The sequence below is a fragment of the Anas platyrhynchos genome, chromosome Z (genome assembly GCF_047663525.1).
Source record: "Anas platyrhynchos isolate ZD024472 breed Pekin duck chromosome Z, IASCAAS_PekinDuck_T2T, whole genome shotgun sequence".
Lineage (NCBI taxonomy): Eukaryota > Metazoa > Chordata > Aves > Anseriformes > Anatidae > Anas > Anas platyrhynchos.
The window spans coordinates 11,120,851-11,137,737 of record NC_092621.1 but is presented as its reverse complement, the minus strand read 5'-3'; the positions used below and the strand labels follow the sequence as shown (position 1 = coordinate 11,137,737).

Here is a 16,887-nt window from a genome sequence, read left to right as displayed (position 1 = left end):
TGCTGGGGATGGCAGCTGCTGCTTTGCTGCACTAGTGGAGCAAAACGTAGCCTGAGGATGGGGCTGTGGGGTCTCGCTGGTGGAGCCTGCCTAGACAAATACGCAGGGTAAGAAAGCAGGGCACCGTATTTTCCTGAGATGCAAGGCTGTAAATAGTGGTGATATGGAGGTGATGTTCGTCCTCTTGTCCACCATCCCTGGATGTGTTGGATTTCTGTGTTTATGAAAGAAGGGACCACTCTAGCTTGCTTCAGAAGCAATTAAATCTGGGTTTAGTTTGTCCTGGTGAGCCTCTTTTCTGAGGCAAGCATGCTTCTTCCTCTGCCATTGGGCACCTGCCAAGTTGCTGAGTTTTGGGAGGCTGCCCTGGGTGCTGCAGCCCTGAACACGGTTTGCCCCGGTCCTTCCAGCAGATGGGAAGCTTTGTGCATGCCATGGAATCAGAACAGTAAGCAACGGGAAACTCGGTGCTGACCGAGATGAGAAAATCTGTGTCCTCTGCATTGTTCGCAGTGCTAATTCCAGTAAATTATAGTGCTGCACTTTGTAATTTATCTGAGAGATGGATTCAATTAAATTGAAAAAGAGCTAATTTAAAAGTGAAGATATTTTTCTTTCCATGTAAGGTGAAGGGGCCTGTGGAGCTCTCTGCCCACCAGACGACACATTTAAGGCTTAAAGCACGCTGTGCCCCACAAAGTGGTGAATAATTGCACAAATAACTGGAACAACTAGAATTATAACACATCTTCGAAGAAAATCTCACAAACTTTTAGAAAGGTTAAAGCCTTTGGGGCATCTGCTAGTCTCAAGGGACTTTCTGCAGGGGCCAGGTGAAGGTTTGCAGCGGGCATTCTGCAGCTTTCTGTGCTGGTGGTGGTTGCTTTTGGACGGAGGCAGTCCCAACTCCACTGCTTTCATCCTGCTGGCTGCCCTTGAGGACAGGAGTGTTGGGGTGTTTTGTGATGAAATAAGTTTGGGGTTGTGCTGCTGAAGAAAAAGCTGTTTTGGCTACGTCAGGACCAGATGGAGAGTTATGCCCTGCAGAGCTGCTGCGTGCAGTGGCACAGCCGCTCCTCTAACACGGCGCTGTTTTAAAGCAGTGGGCTAGAGTCGGTCTGACCCTTTGCCAGTGAAGGTATGGCTGAATTTGGCATGCTGCATATGGCCAGGGTCTAATGCTTGCCGTTTCGCCTGCTAACAGTCGCATTGAACTCGTCTATCTTCAGCTCTGCCCTGGGGGTTGGACGGACTCGCCGGCGGGGAAGCTCGCAGCAGAGGAGCTCGGCAGCAGCAAAGCAGTTTGCTTATTAAATTGTATCATCCCATGTGTCCTGCCTTGTTTTTGTAAATCAGTGATGATTGCCAAGCTGTTTGCGGTTAAACAATGCAGACTCTTATAATCCTGCTCCTCATCTTGCCTAATTAAGGGCCTGGTCGTGCTGGAGTTTTGCCCGAGCAAGGGCTCTGGGGGTAGTTGTTCATCCTGGTTTAGTGCCAGGACTGTGTGTTCGTGATAGCACTGTTTCCTTTGAAATCAATTGAGATGTCACCATCGCTTGATCCCAGAGTTACTTAATGAACTGGCAGAATGGGCTCTATTTTTAGATCTCCCTCAAATCTGTTCAAACAACCACGTGTGTTAAAGCTCCCCTTGTCCTCAGCGCCGAGACGGCAATCGGGCAGGATTTATGGGTTTAGCTTAATAAGAGGCGTGCAGAACTGAAATAGTAAGCTCCATTTCCTTGAAGGCAAGGAAAATTAAAATGGCATGGTCACAATCCTGGCGGCTGCTTTGAGACAGAAAAGCAGTATGTTCACGTGTGGCCAGGGGAATAAGGTGGAGCTGGGGGTTTCTTGTCAGAGTTACAACAGAGCCAAAGATTACAGGCACACAACTGCTGAGAGTTCTCGCAAGCTTTGTGGAATGGATTTCTGAGTGTTTTCTGAGCAGGGTAAAACTCTTGGTGGTTTATTAGACAACCTCAACAACTTAGAGTATCTGCCTCATTGCGAATGCTAGAATGTCCTCTCCTAAATGTTTACGATCCATGTCAGAGAAGTATTTCTGCTAAAATAAGAAATAAACAGAGGCATAGGTAATTTAGATGTTTCAGACTTATTGTAGTCTGAAGCCAAGTTGGATAAAACTCAATTTCAGGAAGCCACAGAGAATGTCTTGAGGCTTTCCCTGGCGTTGGTGTCCACATGTGCGTGTCTGCCCGCAGACCCTACATGCACCGTGGGTATGTGCAGGCACGCAGCCTCCGGGACTGCACGGGGTTGGGGTGTTTGAGGTGGCAGCAACTGTCTGCTGTCCTTCCTCTCACCACACTAGATGGAAATGTGTGGAGTTGCAGAACGCAAAGAGCTAAAACAAAAGCAAAAAGCCCCCAACTAAGTAAAACCCTCTGTGGTAGGAACGCAGAATGTACCAATGGGTCACTGCTGAGACCTGGCTCAGGACAGAAATGGGCTGCAGCAGTGATGAATTCAGAGACAAATTGTCGTGATGAATTCAGAGCAAATGCTTTCTTCCTTTTCTACGCAGGAGGCATTCTCATTATAAAGGGTATTTTCACTACTGTGGTAAATTGCAGCATAACTTCATGGGATTCACGAAGTCCTGGCTCACTTCTAAACGGTCCTGCTGTATTTTAGGTACGGGGAGGTTCTGATACCTCAGCTGTGGTCTAGGCACTGATGGTTTGGGTCTGTTGGATTTTATTTGCTTACTTATTTTTACATGTTTTCTGGAATGAATTCCTCACCAGGATGGCCAAATTATGAGCACCAGTTATATGAATGCAGTTATTTTCTTCAGATAAATCCTGTTATGTGGAGCTCATGAGTTGCAAAGCATTTGATACCAGAAGAAGACTCTGAGGCTGTTGTTGCAATGCCTTGAAAAATCCGAAAGAACTGGCTGGGATGCACAAACTAAGTGTAGCTGTTAATGTTGAAGGGGGAGGAATAAAAAGCCCAAGTCCAATAGCAGTTTCCACTTCAGCTTTATTTGCCAATTGTATCTTTTCCTGAAGTTGTTACCCTTTGAATGGTAATCACAAGGTCTAGACTCTGCAAAAGACAAGCTTTGTGGGTTTTTTGGTTTTGAGAGAAGAGGGATGGAGCAATGGGAGGGAGGGTCTGAGGAAAATCATGCGATTATTAAGCTTTAATAGTGGAAGTAGAAACTATTTCAACTGTATGAGTGTTTGGTGATTTGAGGGGATTTTTTTTTTTTAAAACTGACTTGCAGTAGTTAATATAGCACATTGAGAATATAAAGTGACCGGTAAGTGGTTGTATTGGAAAACTTTCCATCCTTGCCATGAGCTGTCTAAAATTGTGCAGTGGGTAATGGGGTGAAAATGTGGAGGAATTGGTGTGTGCACAGGGTGTGTGCCAAGGATTGCTGTGCAGCAGCACCACTGGGAAAAACTTGATTACTGCAGCTCGATAAAGGAAGCCACTAGTGGAGAAAGGAGCCACTGGGGGCTCCATGATATGGGGACTGAGTAAATTTTAGCTGAACAATCCAAGGCTGCTGCGTGCTTGGCTGTGCAATCCTCATAACCTGTTAAATCAGCTTTTTATTCGTTACGTGTTGGCATTCAGCTGTGGTCACTAGCAATAAAACAACACTTTTTTAAACTGGCTGTCTCTGTAAGCATTTGGTGTCTCTGGAAGCTTGCTGAGCTGAATAAATTGTAATAAAAGCTACAATAAAATGTAAAAGTGTGTGGTGGAAGCACCCGAATGAGCTGGTGTGTGTGCTGGAGGTGCAGTGGAGGTATTGATGTGGTACCCTGCAGTGGGTGCCTGGTCACACCAAGCTCTAGGCATATCCATCTGTGAAAATATCACATAATGTCCAAAGGCATTACTGAAAATTATTCACAGAAACATGTGCTGGCTTAATACAATGACATCTTTGTGAAAAATTAAGATGATGTGCAGTGGAATTTTCTGTCCCTTAGTTACAACGAGAGGAATTCCGTCAGCTGCACTGGTTCACAACTATATCAGATTTTTTTTAATTTTTAATTTTTAGGTGATGGAAACTGAGAAGTCTCAAGACCCAGCTTCTGTGGAAGTGTCCAAAGGAAACAACCAGAGTCCGACTCTGGGAAGTGGCATACTGAAATACAGAAGTCGATCCCAAGGTAAATCTGGATTGATAAAAGATAGCGGTAGTAAAGTTTTTCTGATGAGTATTTCTTTTAGCTCTCTAAAAGTGAGGTAGGTTTTCTTTTCTTTGGACATTGTATAGGTTTAATGGTTTAATTTGGAAGGAAAATTCCAGCTGTAAGACATTTGCATTCAGCCTCCTGAGCTGAACTATAGTATTGACAGAAAGATGAAGCAAAATTTTGGAAACTTCTTTTTGTGTATTTTTCTTTGTTCTCTCTCTTTTTTTTCTTTTTTTTTTTCTTTTTTTTTTTTTCTTAATCATTTGTGTTCCCTATTTCAGTATGCTTTAACTTAATGGGTTGTAATGAGGGAGGTCTTTCAACCTGCCATCACTAACATACCTGTTATAGCAAATACTCTCACCCTTGTCTACTGTGCTGTGCCCAAGTCTTAGCAGTAACCTGTGAGCAGAGCTCAACAAAATTCTCATCCCTAATGCACTCTGAGGGTCCCTCCCTCAAATGTTCACCTCAATTTCCATTCACTCAGGTAGTTTTAGCATCCTGCATGCAGCAGCCCTGCCTGCAGTCCCTGTGGCTGTGTGCTGGTAGTTCACTGGACCCAGCCAGGAGCATCCTCTTTCCTGGTTCCCATCCTGGGATGCAGTGTGAGAAGGGAAGCTGTGTTCAGAGATACAGAAAAAAACATGGAAATACAACTTCTAGAAGAGAGGGGGAGGTTATGGGAAAGGGTTAGTTTTTGGTACCTGAAGGACTGGGCGTGCAAGAAGTACCAAGATGCTGGGACATGCCAAGGTAGCCTTCCTGGATGTGTGCAGCAACAGCATCCTGCAAACCCATGGAAAGGGAGCTTTAAAACCAGTGGTGATTTCACACCCCAAAGCAGGGAGTGGGTTTAAATGGCACTCTGAGAGGCGGGTGCAAATCCTGCCTTACGTATACAGTGGCAAAATTCGTTTTTTTGCTGGGTGAAAACAAGCAGCTGTCCCTGGCTCTGTGCTTGCTCCCTCCTTAGTGCTGGTGCTTGCACAGCATCCTAGCCAGGAGGAGGTGGCAGAGAACAGATTTGGGGCTTATCTGGACAAATGTGTAATGGATCTCCCTCAGCACATGGCTTGTGAGCCCTGCATCCAATGTAAGGACAGGGTAGTGAAGCAGAGCTTACCCTTTCTGTGGCAGCTCCAGCTTGCATTGGTTTAAAGTAATCTCAAAACTTAGGCAAAATCCAGCATGTGTGAATTTTGCCTGTCTTGGGATTCATCTGTAAAATAGGGGTTAATTGTGCTTTCCTGCATGGTGGGGGAATTCCAGGGATAAAAGTGCAGGAAATGCTGGGACCGGATCCTGTGGGGACCTCGGAGAAAATGAGAATTGGAGGAGCCCTGGTGCAGGGAGCAGGGCACTCTGCTGCTGACTGCAGGGTATCCTGCAGGACAAGTCATTGTGTTTCTAATGTGAACTCTGCACTTTTCTCCTCTTGAAGATAACTAGGATCTCAGACAGAAGGAAAGGAAACAGCATTTATTTGGCACGTTATTCCTTTCTTCCTTTCCAGCAAAATTTCCCTCAAAGTGACATGACACCTCCAGAAATGAATACGGCCACAGTGTCAGGTCTTTTAATTTTAAATAAATGAAGCTTGAGAGCTTACTGCACTGGCAATGCTATTGGGTGAGAACAGCTGAATTTCTTTTCTGTCCCTGAGCTACTGGCTCAATTATCTGCTTTTCCTTACTACCATGAGTGACAGTGCTGAGGAGTTCAGCATCACTGAAATATCATGCAAAAGCTGTGACAGCAGAAAAGTTTTCAGTTGTAGATGATCAAACCTAGCTTGTAAGTGCTCTGTTGGGTACAGTGAAGCAATGTTTTAAGGCATTGTTAGTCTGGGGTTTGCAGGAGGTGATTATTATGTGCTGCCAAGAGGATGAAGCAGCTCTGAGATGTCTGAGATGCCTTTCTGTGGTTTTCCCTAGGTGCCGGATCCCGCCTAGAGTCCGTGGGGGAAGATGATGAGCTGATGGTGGAAAATGGTGAATCGAGCTATGAGATAGCAGTGAAATACTCCCGGGGCGGCAGAAAGCACTCTCTGCCACAGCAGCTGGAGTCAGCAGGAGCTAGGCAGGTGGGTGCAAACCTGGGTATGAGCACTGCATATCCCTCGGACAGCACCATGCCAAACTGGGATGCGTTGGCCACCTATGGAGAATGTCTTTCCTCTGAGGATAGTGAAGAGGGGTACTTCATGCTGTGTTCAAGCCCTAAAGCTGATACCATGAGCACTAGAAATCTGAGCACTTAAAAACCCCTCTCTTTATTTTAATGACTTGATGTTATAGGCACTTTTTAGTTTGTTTTTAGCAAGTAAGTACTTCAGTATATCATGAAGCTCTCCTCAATCTTTTTAATTTAAGTTGTGACTGGTACATTACAAAATGATGCTACTCTGTGAAATGTGGGAAAATTACGGCAAGGTTCAATCTGACTGTAACGAGCAAGGATTTCATCCCTTGAGTGCTCATCTGAATATATCTGTTAAGATCCACCCCGCCGTCTCCTCCCCGACACAATTTTCCCGGTATGACATCCCAGTGCCTGTGCCAAGCAATCAGAGCGACTGACTTCCCTTGTTTGCTGCTGTTTGCTAGGACTACCACATCGTGAAGAAATCCACCCGTTCCTTCAGTGCTGCCCAGGTGGAATCTCCATGGAGACTGACCCAGCCGTCCATCATCTCTAACATCGTCCTGATGAAAGGGCAAGGCAAGGTGAGCATTTCTACATGTCTGGTTTCTCACGTGTAGCAAGAGATGGCATTTCAAAGGCATCTCCAACCCCCAGGACTTCCAGCATCTGGGTGAGACTGGTTTTTGCTCTCAAAGGTAGCACAAGAACAATAAACAAATCCCATTTTCAAATGTAAATGCCATAGTTACACCTGCGAAACGTAGGGCAAACAATGTTCCTGTCACACACTTGACATGGGGTGGCTTTCATTCTGATTTGGTGCGTCTGGTCATTACTGAGATATCAAATATTAATAATGGATCTATAAATATGTATGTGTATGCAAAGTTGGGGCAGCTACAGAAGAGTACCTGTTTGCATGCATATTTATGGACAAGCGTATTTTATTTCTGTGGAGCCTGGATACATTTAAAAAAATCACTGTAAATTAAGCGTTAAACCCAAAGATAGGTTCCTGGTTGATTGTTTATCTGAGAGCACTTCATTCTTTGGGTCACAGAGTCCTCTTTTCACTCCCCAGTAATGTGTTAGCACATTTCCTAGATACCAGCTGAATGCTAAAGGAATAAAAAGGTATTAAACTCAGTGTGTATTGTTTTCCCAAACCTAGCCCATACTAGTATTGGAGCTCTCACTTAAATATGCTAAAAATATGCATGTTTTTTTCTGAAATACTGTTTATATTCATCAGATGGATGTGTTTTGGACTAAAAGCCTTGTTTTGACTTTCAAGCTCAAGTACAAAACAAATTCCGTGTTGCGCTTCAAGTTTAACAAGGAATTGGAAACAGTGACTTCTCTGGCTAGACTGACTTACAGTTGTTGTAAGTCTCCCTGTTTCAGGAGCTTCAGATCTTTAAAGAGATTTTCCCAAGCATGTATTTGTGATTTTTTTTTTTGCCTCTTTCTCTCTTTCTTTTTTGACCCCGTTTTTTTTTTTTTTTTTTTTTTTTTTTTAGAAGAAGAATTAGCTTATCTCTCTCTGTGTGATAAGCCACCCTTGCCTGCCTTTCTGCAGCTAACTCCAAGGTGTTACAAAGCAGTCAGGAACAAGCAAACTGTAGTCATTGTGAACCACCTCAAATAGTTGCTGTTTCAGGTGCTTTGCACCCACCTTTAGAGCAATTGTTTGTGTTAGAATAAGCAGTGCATATGATTTGTATAGTAGCCTTTGCTTTTTATCTTTGTGTGGACGTGGTGCTTAAGAAGTACTTCCATAGAGTCATTGTGTTGGTGGCCTGGAGCCAAGTGCATGACCTTGATTTTTCACTTGTAGGTAGATCTGTATGGGTTTTTCTTCTGCTGGGGAGTTAAAGCACTTCAAGATGGTGGAGACCCCTGCACCTTGCAGATGTATTGCTCCCAATCAACCCCATGCAGACATGGGGAGAGCTGCTGCATCCATGCAGGGAGTGCTGGGTGCCTTGTGCTTCCTGCAGGTTGCTTTGCAGTTGGCAGTTGCAAATTAAACCTTCACTTTAATTATTTTTTTGTTTCAAGGTGGAGATACGATGCTTCCTTTTGGGAAATCAGTAGCATCTTATCAGATTACAAGAAGCTCATAACAATAGTAGTGTACTTTATATTCATGGAGTAAAATGATAGAGCTGTGTGCTGTATGGGGTTGCAAGCACGATGTTAGTGCCTGCTCCAACAGCATCCCTCAGCTGGACAGCACTGCCCGTGGCACTGCCCTGGCTTCAGATCACTGAACAACAAGGTTCACACTTACCCTGTCCACCTGGTAGGTGACGTTTCTCTTTAGTGTGTAACCACTACAGCGGTGACAAGAGGAGAAATGTGGGGGGATGGATCAAGGAAGTGCTTTGGCTGGGAAATAGCTCAGCAGAAGGGGGAGAGGTTTGTTCTGCTGTGCTCATCCATTCTCTGATGAGCTTCACAAGCCAGTCCCGCAGCCAGCCAGGGCAGCACGGGGGCAAGAGCTAACAGATGGAGCCCTGGGGAATGTATTGATCTAGATTTATTTAAATACACTGTGCTACATGTCTCCAGAATAATTAAAAATGTACATGTGCGTGACAGCCCCCCCATGCCAGCCCCCTTTGAGCTACATTCCTGACATTACAGCACTGACCTCATGTCATGCTCTTAAGCTTTTTTTTCCTGAAGAAAAGCAGGATCTGTGACAGTGCAGAAGACTTCAGTTAATCTTGGATATAGATCTCAGGGGTGGGAATCTACTGTCTGTCAATTTAAGAGCAAAGTGTTACAGTTTTTAAAGTTGGAACAGGATAACATAAAGCTTTTGATCCAGTGCTTAAAAAAGATCTTGAAAGAGCATTTTTTTTTCTTTTTTGCTACTTTCTTGGGCTGAGAAGCATAGAATGAATGTAAATCAGGAGATGCCAGCAGAGAGTAAAACTGCAATGTGATTCATCAGAATCTGTTAGGTCTTCATCTCTCCTTTGTCTGTACATTACTGGCAGCCTTTCTCAGACAGGTGATGATAGAGTGAAGTGCCAGCTGTGCAACTTCTCCTTCTTTTTCTTCAGGGTCTTGGATTCAGCATTGTGGGAGGTCAGGATTCTGCTCGTGGACGCATGGGGATTTTTGTGAAGACTATATTCCCAAATGGAGCAGCAGCTGCTGATGGAAGGCTTAAAGAAGGTACAGCAGAGAGAACCCGACTGTATATAAAGGACCAGAATGGGATACTCTTTCAGTCCAGCAGAAAAATTTAAGTATAGCTTTATCTAGGCACCTGGCCATCAGCAGGAGGCCATGGAGGTTGTAACACACCCTGTTTGTCCATCCTGGGGAAGATCTATCACAAGAGTTAACTTGATTATATTGTGTTTTGAGGAGGGAAAGCTATAGAATGAAGTTGCTTTTTCCTTCAGTGAACCTTATTTGCCCAAGCCTTAACCTCTAATTCCTCAGATACAAAGGGTCATCGATAGCAATGAAGTGTTTGTATCCAGCCAACATTTGGCTTAAAGGTGCTGGTCCGAGAAGGGGTGGTGTGCCTGGGAATCTTTTTTGGGCCCCTGTGTTTTATGATACTCTTGGTATGATTTTGATGTGCATCAACAAGTAAGAGTCATCACCAGAAAAAGAAAAGAGGAAAGACAAGGTTGGCAGTAGGATCATGCATCTCATTAGAGAAGCAGGTATCTCCTGGTTTTGTTGCTACTTTTCCAGTCTCAATCTATGAGCTGGATGTGTAGCCTGTTCTGGGCATGTTTGGACCCTAATCTGAGTCCTGCCATGCCAGATAGACACTTAGGCAGTTAAAAGTACAAAGTGACCACAAGTTTAGAGTGTTGGTCTATAACTCCTCTGTTAAGGGATGGTTAATTTCTCTTCCACAGAAAGCTGTTCCTGTGTTACTTCTATCCTTCTCATATCATCACTTCCATCTTTACATCTCATCACACTTGTATTTGAGGCTGCTTTTGGTGCCAGCTCTCCAGCTCGCTGCCAGAGGGAAGCTTGTGCCCCTGCAGAATGGGTTGTGCACTCACCATGGGAAGCCAATAAGTAGCAGCTGTCCAATAAACCCAGTGATCCTTCTCAGAATATTCTGAGCTCACAAACTACTTTTAAATTTATTTTTGTTTTATATTTTACTGGGGCTAAAAAAAAAAAGAGAGAGAAGGGGTAGACATGGCTGATGACATCACCTCATCTAATTTTGCACAGATGGAAGTAAAATTGCAGAAAGTGGATCTGGTTCCTGCTCACTTTGCCCTCCTTCTACTGAAATGAAAGAGGTTCAACACAGCTGGGTATAAGTAGTAAGATCCAAAACTGGAAGCTTGTAATAAGCAGGTAGAAATATCATGGGAAATGTTCATTGGGGTGAGAAGGGCATTTGCTATTGCAGTGTGTAAGCTACTTGCTTCTCCCTCCACAGGTGCTTGGTAAGAGGAACACATTTGCTTTCTGCACGTGTGTGCAAGGCCATTTTTTTCTGAACAGGCTGTGGAGTAACGTGCTGTAGTCTTTCACTTAGATTCTCATTTCTTTTATTGATGCTCACAAAAGAAGGGGAATTTTATAGTCTTGTTGGACTTAATGTTACGAGCATCTATTTTCAGACTTCAGTAAAAATCTATGACGATTTCGGTTTGTTAGTATGAGAATGCCAAGTTAAGGGTTTCTACTGAAGAGCAGTCTTTACAAATTTATCATTATTAAATTCTAAAGGCATTAAGACAAATGAAAATAAACTGAGAATACTAGAAAGCTTTTTACTGAGCAGCTAATTGGAATCCACATAGTAACAGGTTGCCTTATGTATAAGCAGGTTTTTTTACATTTCTATAGTCTATGTATTGCTGACATCATATTATTTTTTTTTTTGTATCTTATTACCAGGGGATGAAATCCTAGAAGTTAATGGAGAGTCTCTACAAGGGCTGACCCATCAAGAGGCCATTCAGAGGTTTAAGGTAGCATGCATGTAGTGTGTGAGAGGTTCACGCTTCTCTTCATTCAGTGACCTTTAGCAACTTCTTTTGCTTGCCACAATTAATATATATAGGTTTACTGGCAGATGTTGGCTTTTCATGTCACCTTACTGGCTTCTCTGGTGTCTGTCTAGCAACTCAAGAAAGGTGTGGTGACCCTGACCGTGCGCACACGCCTGCGCAGCCCAAGTCTCACACCCTGTGCGACTCCCACCTTGCTGAGCCGCTCCAGCTCCCCCAGCTCCAGTGCCAGTGGTGGAACACCAGTCCCTGGCCCCGACGAGACAGATGGTTCTTCCTCGAGCCGCAAAGGCCCCGGCCCAAAGGACAGGATTGTCATGGATGTGACACTCAATAAAGGTGAGGATCTGTTGGAATGAGCTGGGAGAATGAATCAGGTAGCTGGGAGATACCAGGCAAAATGTGAATTAGCCTCAGCAGCCCAAATGACTGTGCCCTTGTTGTGACGAGCAGCCCTGAATAAGACAAATCCCTGCAGAGTGCTCAGAATTGCTCAGATGAGCTGCTTGAACTTCTGCATGAGGATTGGTCTCATTATCAATAATTGCACTGGTCTTGTTAACAATAATTGCACAAGGGACACTTAGTGCATATACTCTTTGTGGTGGGACAAGCATGCCTGCTTTAAAGACTTGGAGATGTTTTTAAAGGTTGGATTAAAAATTTGGAGAGTCACTGAATCAGAGAGAACTTCTCACCTTTCTTCATGTGTCTTTGCTGAGGGATGGATGCCATGGAGGTATTTAACAAAAGAGAGCAGTGTCATTAGCAGTGTTTTCTGTGCTCCCATTTTTTTTTAATAATTCTAAGTGAGAACTTTGTTGGATTGCTTTTCCCAGTCCCTTGTGCTTCAGACCAGATCAGACCTTGTGCAACGTTTCCAGTCTGAGGTGGTTCCCAAAGCACACTGAAAATTTGCCAGGAGCAGAGTTAGTCCTTTCAAAAGTGGATCTCAGAAAGCAGGCAGGATCAGATATTTTCAGTCCTGATTTCCACTCTTGGTCTCGGCTTCCTGGCTGGCTGTACCTAAGGCCAACCCTGAAACAATACATGAGTCTTGGTCTCCAGATGGGATGTGGGAACACAAACACTTGTGTGTCCTGCGTGAGTACAATGTGTGGGGAATAACAACACTTCTCTTTGTACTTCTTGTTTCTCACAGAGCCAGGGGTTGGACTTGGCATTGGTGCCTGTTGTCTCACTCTGGAAAACAGTTCTCCGGGGATATACATTCACAGCCTGGCCCCAGGATCAGTCGCTAAAATGGATGGCAGATTAAGGTTAGTTAAAGCAAAAATATGTTGGAGTGGTTTTACATTGATTGAGAATTCCTTTTTACCTGTTGGTTGTTGTAGCACAGAGGAGATTTATACTTAAGCATTCACCAAAAAGAAACCATTTAAAGACTCCCCAAAGTTGTATTTAATACTCAAGAAATGTTATTCTATGTGCTAGAAGCAACATGGTCATTAATTTTTTTTTAATTTTTATTATTATTTTTTAATTCTCTACATAGACAACCAAGCACCCTTTGAGAAAGGGGAGCAGCAAAAAGTGCAGCCTTATGTCTTTTTATCCGAGTAGCTGCCAGAGATCCCAGATTGCTCAGGCATGTGCAGAGTTCTGTTAGAAGCTCAGTCACCTGGAGGAGCTGGGGGGAGATGTTCCACCTTTCTGTGTTGGTTCATAAATGATGTTGGGTGCTGGGAGCATCATTCAGGAGAGGAGGATGTTGTTAAGGCACGCTGGGACCACATAATCTACGCAGAACTTGTGGCTTGAACGCTGCTGTAGAGGACTTACATGATAGTTTTGCTTTTGTGATGGGCAGAGTGCTTTCTGTTTACTTGCTCACCAGGAAAACTGTGATAGAGCAATTTGGCTTTTGGAATAAGGGAAGAAGATAATTTGGTAGTTACATCCCTGCAAACCCATGGGTTGGAGGCAGCGGGAGAGAATGAAAAAAAAACAACACCAAAAAAAAAAACAATAAAACAATCTTAAAAGTTCCAACCATACAGAAATGCCTATAGGAAACAGTTCTTTAATGCCAACTTGGTTTCTTGTAAGCCTCTTTGGAAAAGATTGCAGTGCTGGTTGTGTCTGTGTGTAACAGCTGCATCATTTATTAGGTTTAAATGATTGATTATATCCAGGCATGCTTCCCAGTTTTCTAGCTTGCTTCTTTGAGACATTGCTCCTGTTGTCCCATCAGTGGTTTATGGCTCCATAAGCCAAAACTTACAGGATGGTTTTGATTTCGGAAAACCACGTTAATCAGATACCGACTTTACGATACTAGAAAGGTTTTCAACTCAGTCCCTCTGTGTCTGAGCTCCCCCTCTCAATTATATGTTTGTGAAAGCGATTTCAGTTTTTTAGTTTCTAATAGGTGTTTTGACCTAAAAGGTAGGCAAAACAATGACACAATTAATTGTCAGGTCATCCTTTTATTTCATGAGCCTTCACCAGAGTACAGGCTACTGAAGGCTGCCATGTGCAATTGCTAATTTGCTTTTGGCATGTGGCCTCACAGTGTAAGCTCACTTCCATTGTCACAAGTAACCCAACATAAATCAGCAGTAGTGGATTGTTTAAGTGTCTATTTAAAGCAAATGTTTCAGTAATTATGGAGAATGCTTTAATGATATCCCTAGTTGATGATCTTTTCTTTGAACAGTTCCAGATGTCTAAGCACTATGAGCAAGAGTTATGAAACTGGAAAAACAAACCTAAACAATCTATGCTTTCCTCTCTCTCTCTCCCTCTTTTTCTTTAATGGGTTCGGTACAATAATTTGAAACAAATATACACTTATCTTGCTCAATGTATTCCTGGAGTAATTTCATAAATTTATATCTAAATCATGAATTTCTTATCAGTGTTGCTGTTAAGTAATTCAATATGATGGGAAGGAACTGCCCATCTGAATCTAATTTTTCCTCTTCGGTGCCCAACAAGTATCTGAACGCAGAAGGAGAATTGAAATTTGCTTTTGCTGTAGTCCAAATGCAGCCAATTTTCTCTGTTGATTTAATAGGGTTTGTAGCTCTGACGGTAAGTACAGAAGGGATCGCTGGACCTCCCTCGCAAAGTCAACAGGACTTAAAGCACTCACGTCACTGTGAGCAAGAGCAAGACTGGCTTCTTTGCAAATCAGATCTTTTCCAGATACAAGTATCTTTGGAAAAGTTTGGCCACAAGTCAAAAGCACAAATGTTTTTGTAAAAGGCGGATGCGATTAACTGGCTGTATGTCTCTCCACAGTCGGGGCGATCAGATCCTGGAGGCAGATTCGGTCAGCCTGCGTCATGCGGCGTTAAGCGAAGCCTACGCCATTCTGAGCGAATGCGGTCCAGGTCCTGTTAGCCTTATCATTAGTAGGCATCCTAACCCTAAGGTGAGGAGAAAACATGGTAGCATATCTGTGCTGTTTTCATCTGGTCCTGTAATCTGAGTCTTGCTGCTGGGAAGGTGGCAAATGAGGAGTATCGGATTTTTCTCTCTGTGGCATGTATTGTGCAAGAAGGCAGGATAAAGGACATGATGCCATGATAAAGGACATGGTTTTGTAAGTTGTCACAATGCTGTACTCTCCTTGCTGCTTTTCTCTTCATCACCCACTGATCAAAGGCAGTTTTCCTGGAACTGCTTGAGTGAAGTGCTTCCATCTTTCTTCATAGTTGGAACAAGTGGCAAGAAATCATCTTCCTCCTGAAGGTTATTTTGCAGTTTTTCTGTGAGTGGAATATAATTTAGGACCCAGAATATAAATATCAACAGATTGAATTGATCAACTACAGTAGACTAATAGGAATACAGTTTTTTGTTGTTGTTGTTGTTTTTAGAAAAAAAAAAAAAGTAAAAAATCCAAAGATCAAAGTTTTCCGTCAGGAATTAAAAAACGGGAATCTGGAATGTACTGCTGCTGTGAAATCTGTGCAAGGGAGGTTTGAAAATAAGCCTGTGTTTACAGAGTGAGTGATTATTTTAATCAATTTTTAAAAATTGATGATAGGAGATAAAGCCCTTTTAACCAAGCTGTAGGGAATAACGACTTCTTTTATTTCAATATTTCAAAGAATTTCGTGAGTGTACAAAACCTTCCTGTTTAAACAGGACTGAAGCTGTAAAAATATTTGCATTAGTGGGTCCAGAGAGCTCTGACTTTTGAACTCGAACTACAAATAGAGGCCTTAATAAATCCATATCTAGGAGAACTCAGATTTCTTATTTTATAATTAATTGTGTATTTTCTGCTAAATCAAATATACAAACAATAGACAAATAGGGTCCTACTGCTCAGAGTTTATTATCGTTGCTGTGAGGCCATGTGATGCTAAAAAGAAAGAGGCTGTGGTTCTACTAGTTAAAGGTAAGCACGAGAAGGGTAAGAATTGGGCTTATAGCCTAAGATAACAGTACTTCTAGAGAGTCTGTATGCTGTGCTGAACCAGCATGATGGTTCCATTTGATTGCGTTATTAAGGAATATAGACTTCTCAGAGTCTATAAGTAGCATGAAATAAGAACTCCATGGCGTGGAGCCTGCCCTTCTCTTCCATCCTTCATCTCACTGTGGTGGTGTCTTGAAAGCCGATGAGTGACCTAACCAGGTATCTGCTGAGATGAATTGAGTTAAGCTAATTGCTTGCCATTACTCAGTAACAGAGGGAAACTATTAAGTGGATCCTATTACAGTTTTCCATAAGTGATATTTAAAATGACAACAAATCCTTTGCCAAGAATTGCTAAGTAAAGTTAAAAGTTGAACTGGAGGGACCCTAAAGCATTTCCACCGCAGGCAATACTGAATCCAAAGTCCCTTATAGTTGGTTCTCTGAAGGAATATTCCATATGGGGAGCCATATTTATCCTGTATTGCTGTTGCCTTTTTTTCTGACAGCACTGGGGAATCTAAAGAAGTTTTTGTGTGTTGGTGCTTTGTTGGTGGTTTTTAAATTAATTTATTTTTTTCTTAATAATACCCCAACCTGCAAATAGTAGTTAAGAACTAGTTTGTCACTTTCCACAGAAGCAGTTTGATTTGCCTGAGGTGTGGAGGATGCTAAAGAATCAAAATGGGCCGCGCTTGCAGATGTGTGGATTTCTGGTTAATTTTAAACAAGTACTGCAGTCTGCTCAGCACCTAGTTTTGCTCTGGGGACATCCTGTACCTAATGGTTTGTGTAAAGGTCCTGAGCACACTCTCAGGGTTTGGTCCATGTCCTGTAGGGACTCCCTGTGCCCCAGAAGCTCAAAGGCTTTTGGTTTGCTGTAAGGTCATGCCACAAGCTGAAAACAGATGTATTTCTACAAAGGCTTATGTTGTTTTAGACATTTTTATACTTAATCTCTCATTTTATGACACAAAAGGTCCACAGTACATTTTGTTGCTGAATGTGTTCACTTCGGTGTTTTCATGTACTTCCAAGAGAAACACCACAACATTTTATTTCTTCTTGTTATTCTGAGTGAATGTGGCATTTAAACTATGTTTAAACTGCTGAGTTTGCTTAAGAATCTTTCAAA

At 42.9% G+C, this 16,887-nt stretch overlaps 1 protein-coding gene across 9 annotated transcripts in view; it reads left to right on the top strand.

Annotated features, from left to right (window-relative positions):
- PDZD2 (PDZ domain containing 2) overlaps positions 1 to 16,887 on the top strand; it is a 199,398-nt gene that overhangs the window by 154,161 nt on the left and 28,350 nt on the right. For all 9 annotated transcript variants that reach the window (XM_072030849.1, XM_038170446.2, XM_038170444.2 and 6 more), the window contains 8 exons: positions 4,055 to 4,166; positions 6,131 to 6,279; positions 6,803 to 6,922; positions 9,416 to 9,530; positions 11,244 to 11,317; positions 11,470 to 11,695; positions 12,519 to 12,636; positions 14,624 to 14,756. In XM_072030849.1, the coding sequence (XP_071886950.1) occupies positions 4,055 to 4,166; positions 6,131 to 6,279; positions 6,803 to 6,922; positions 9,416 to 9,530; positions 11,244 to 11,317; positions 11,470 to 11,695; positions 12,519 to 12,636; positions 14,624 to 14,756 (1,047 nt within the window). The remainder of the gene's footprint in view (positions 1 to 4,054; positions 4,167 to 6,130; positions 6,280 to 6,802; positions 6,923 to 9,415; positions 9,531 to 11,243; positions 11,318 to 11,469; positions 11,696 to 12,518; positions 12,637 to 14,623; positions 14,757 to 16,887) is intronic.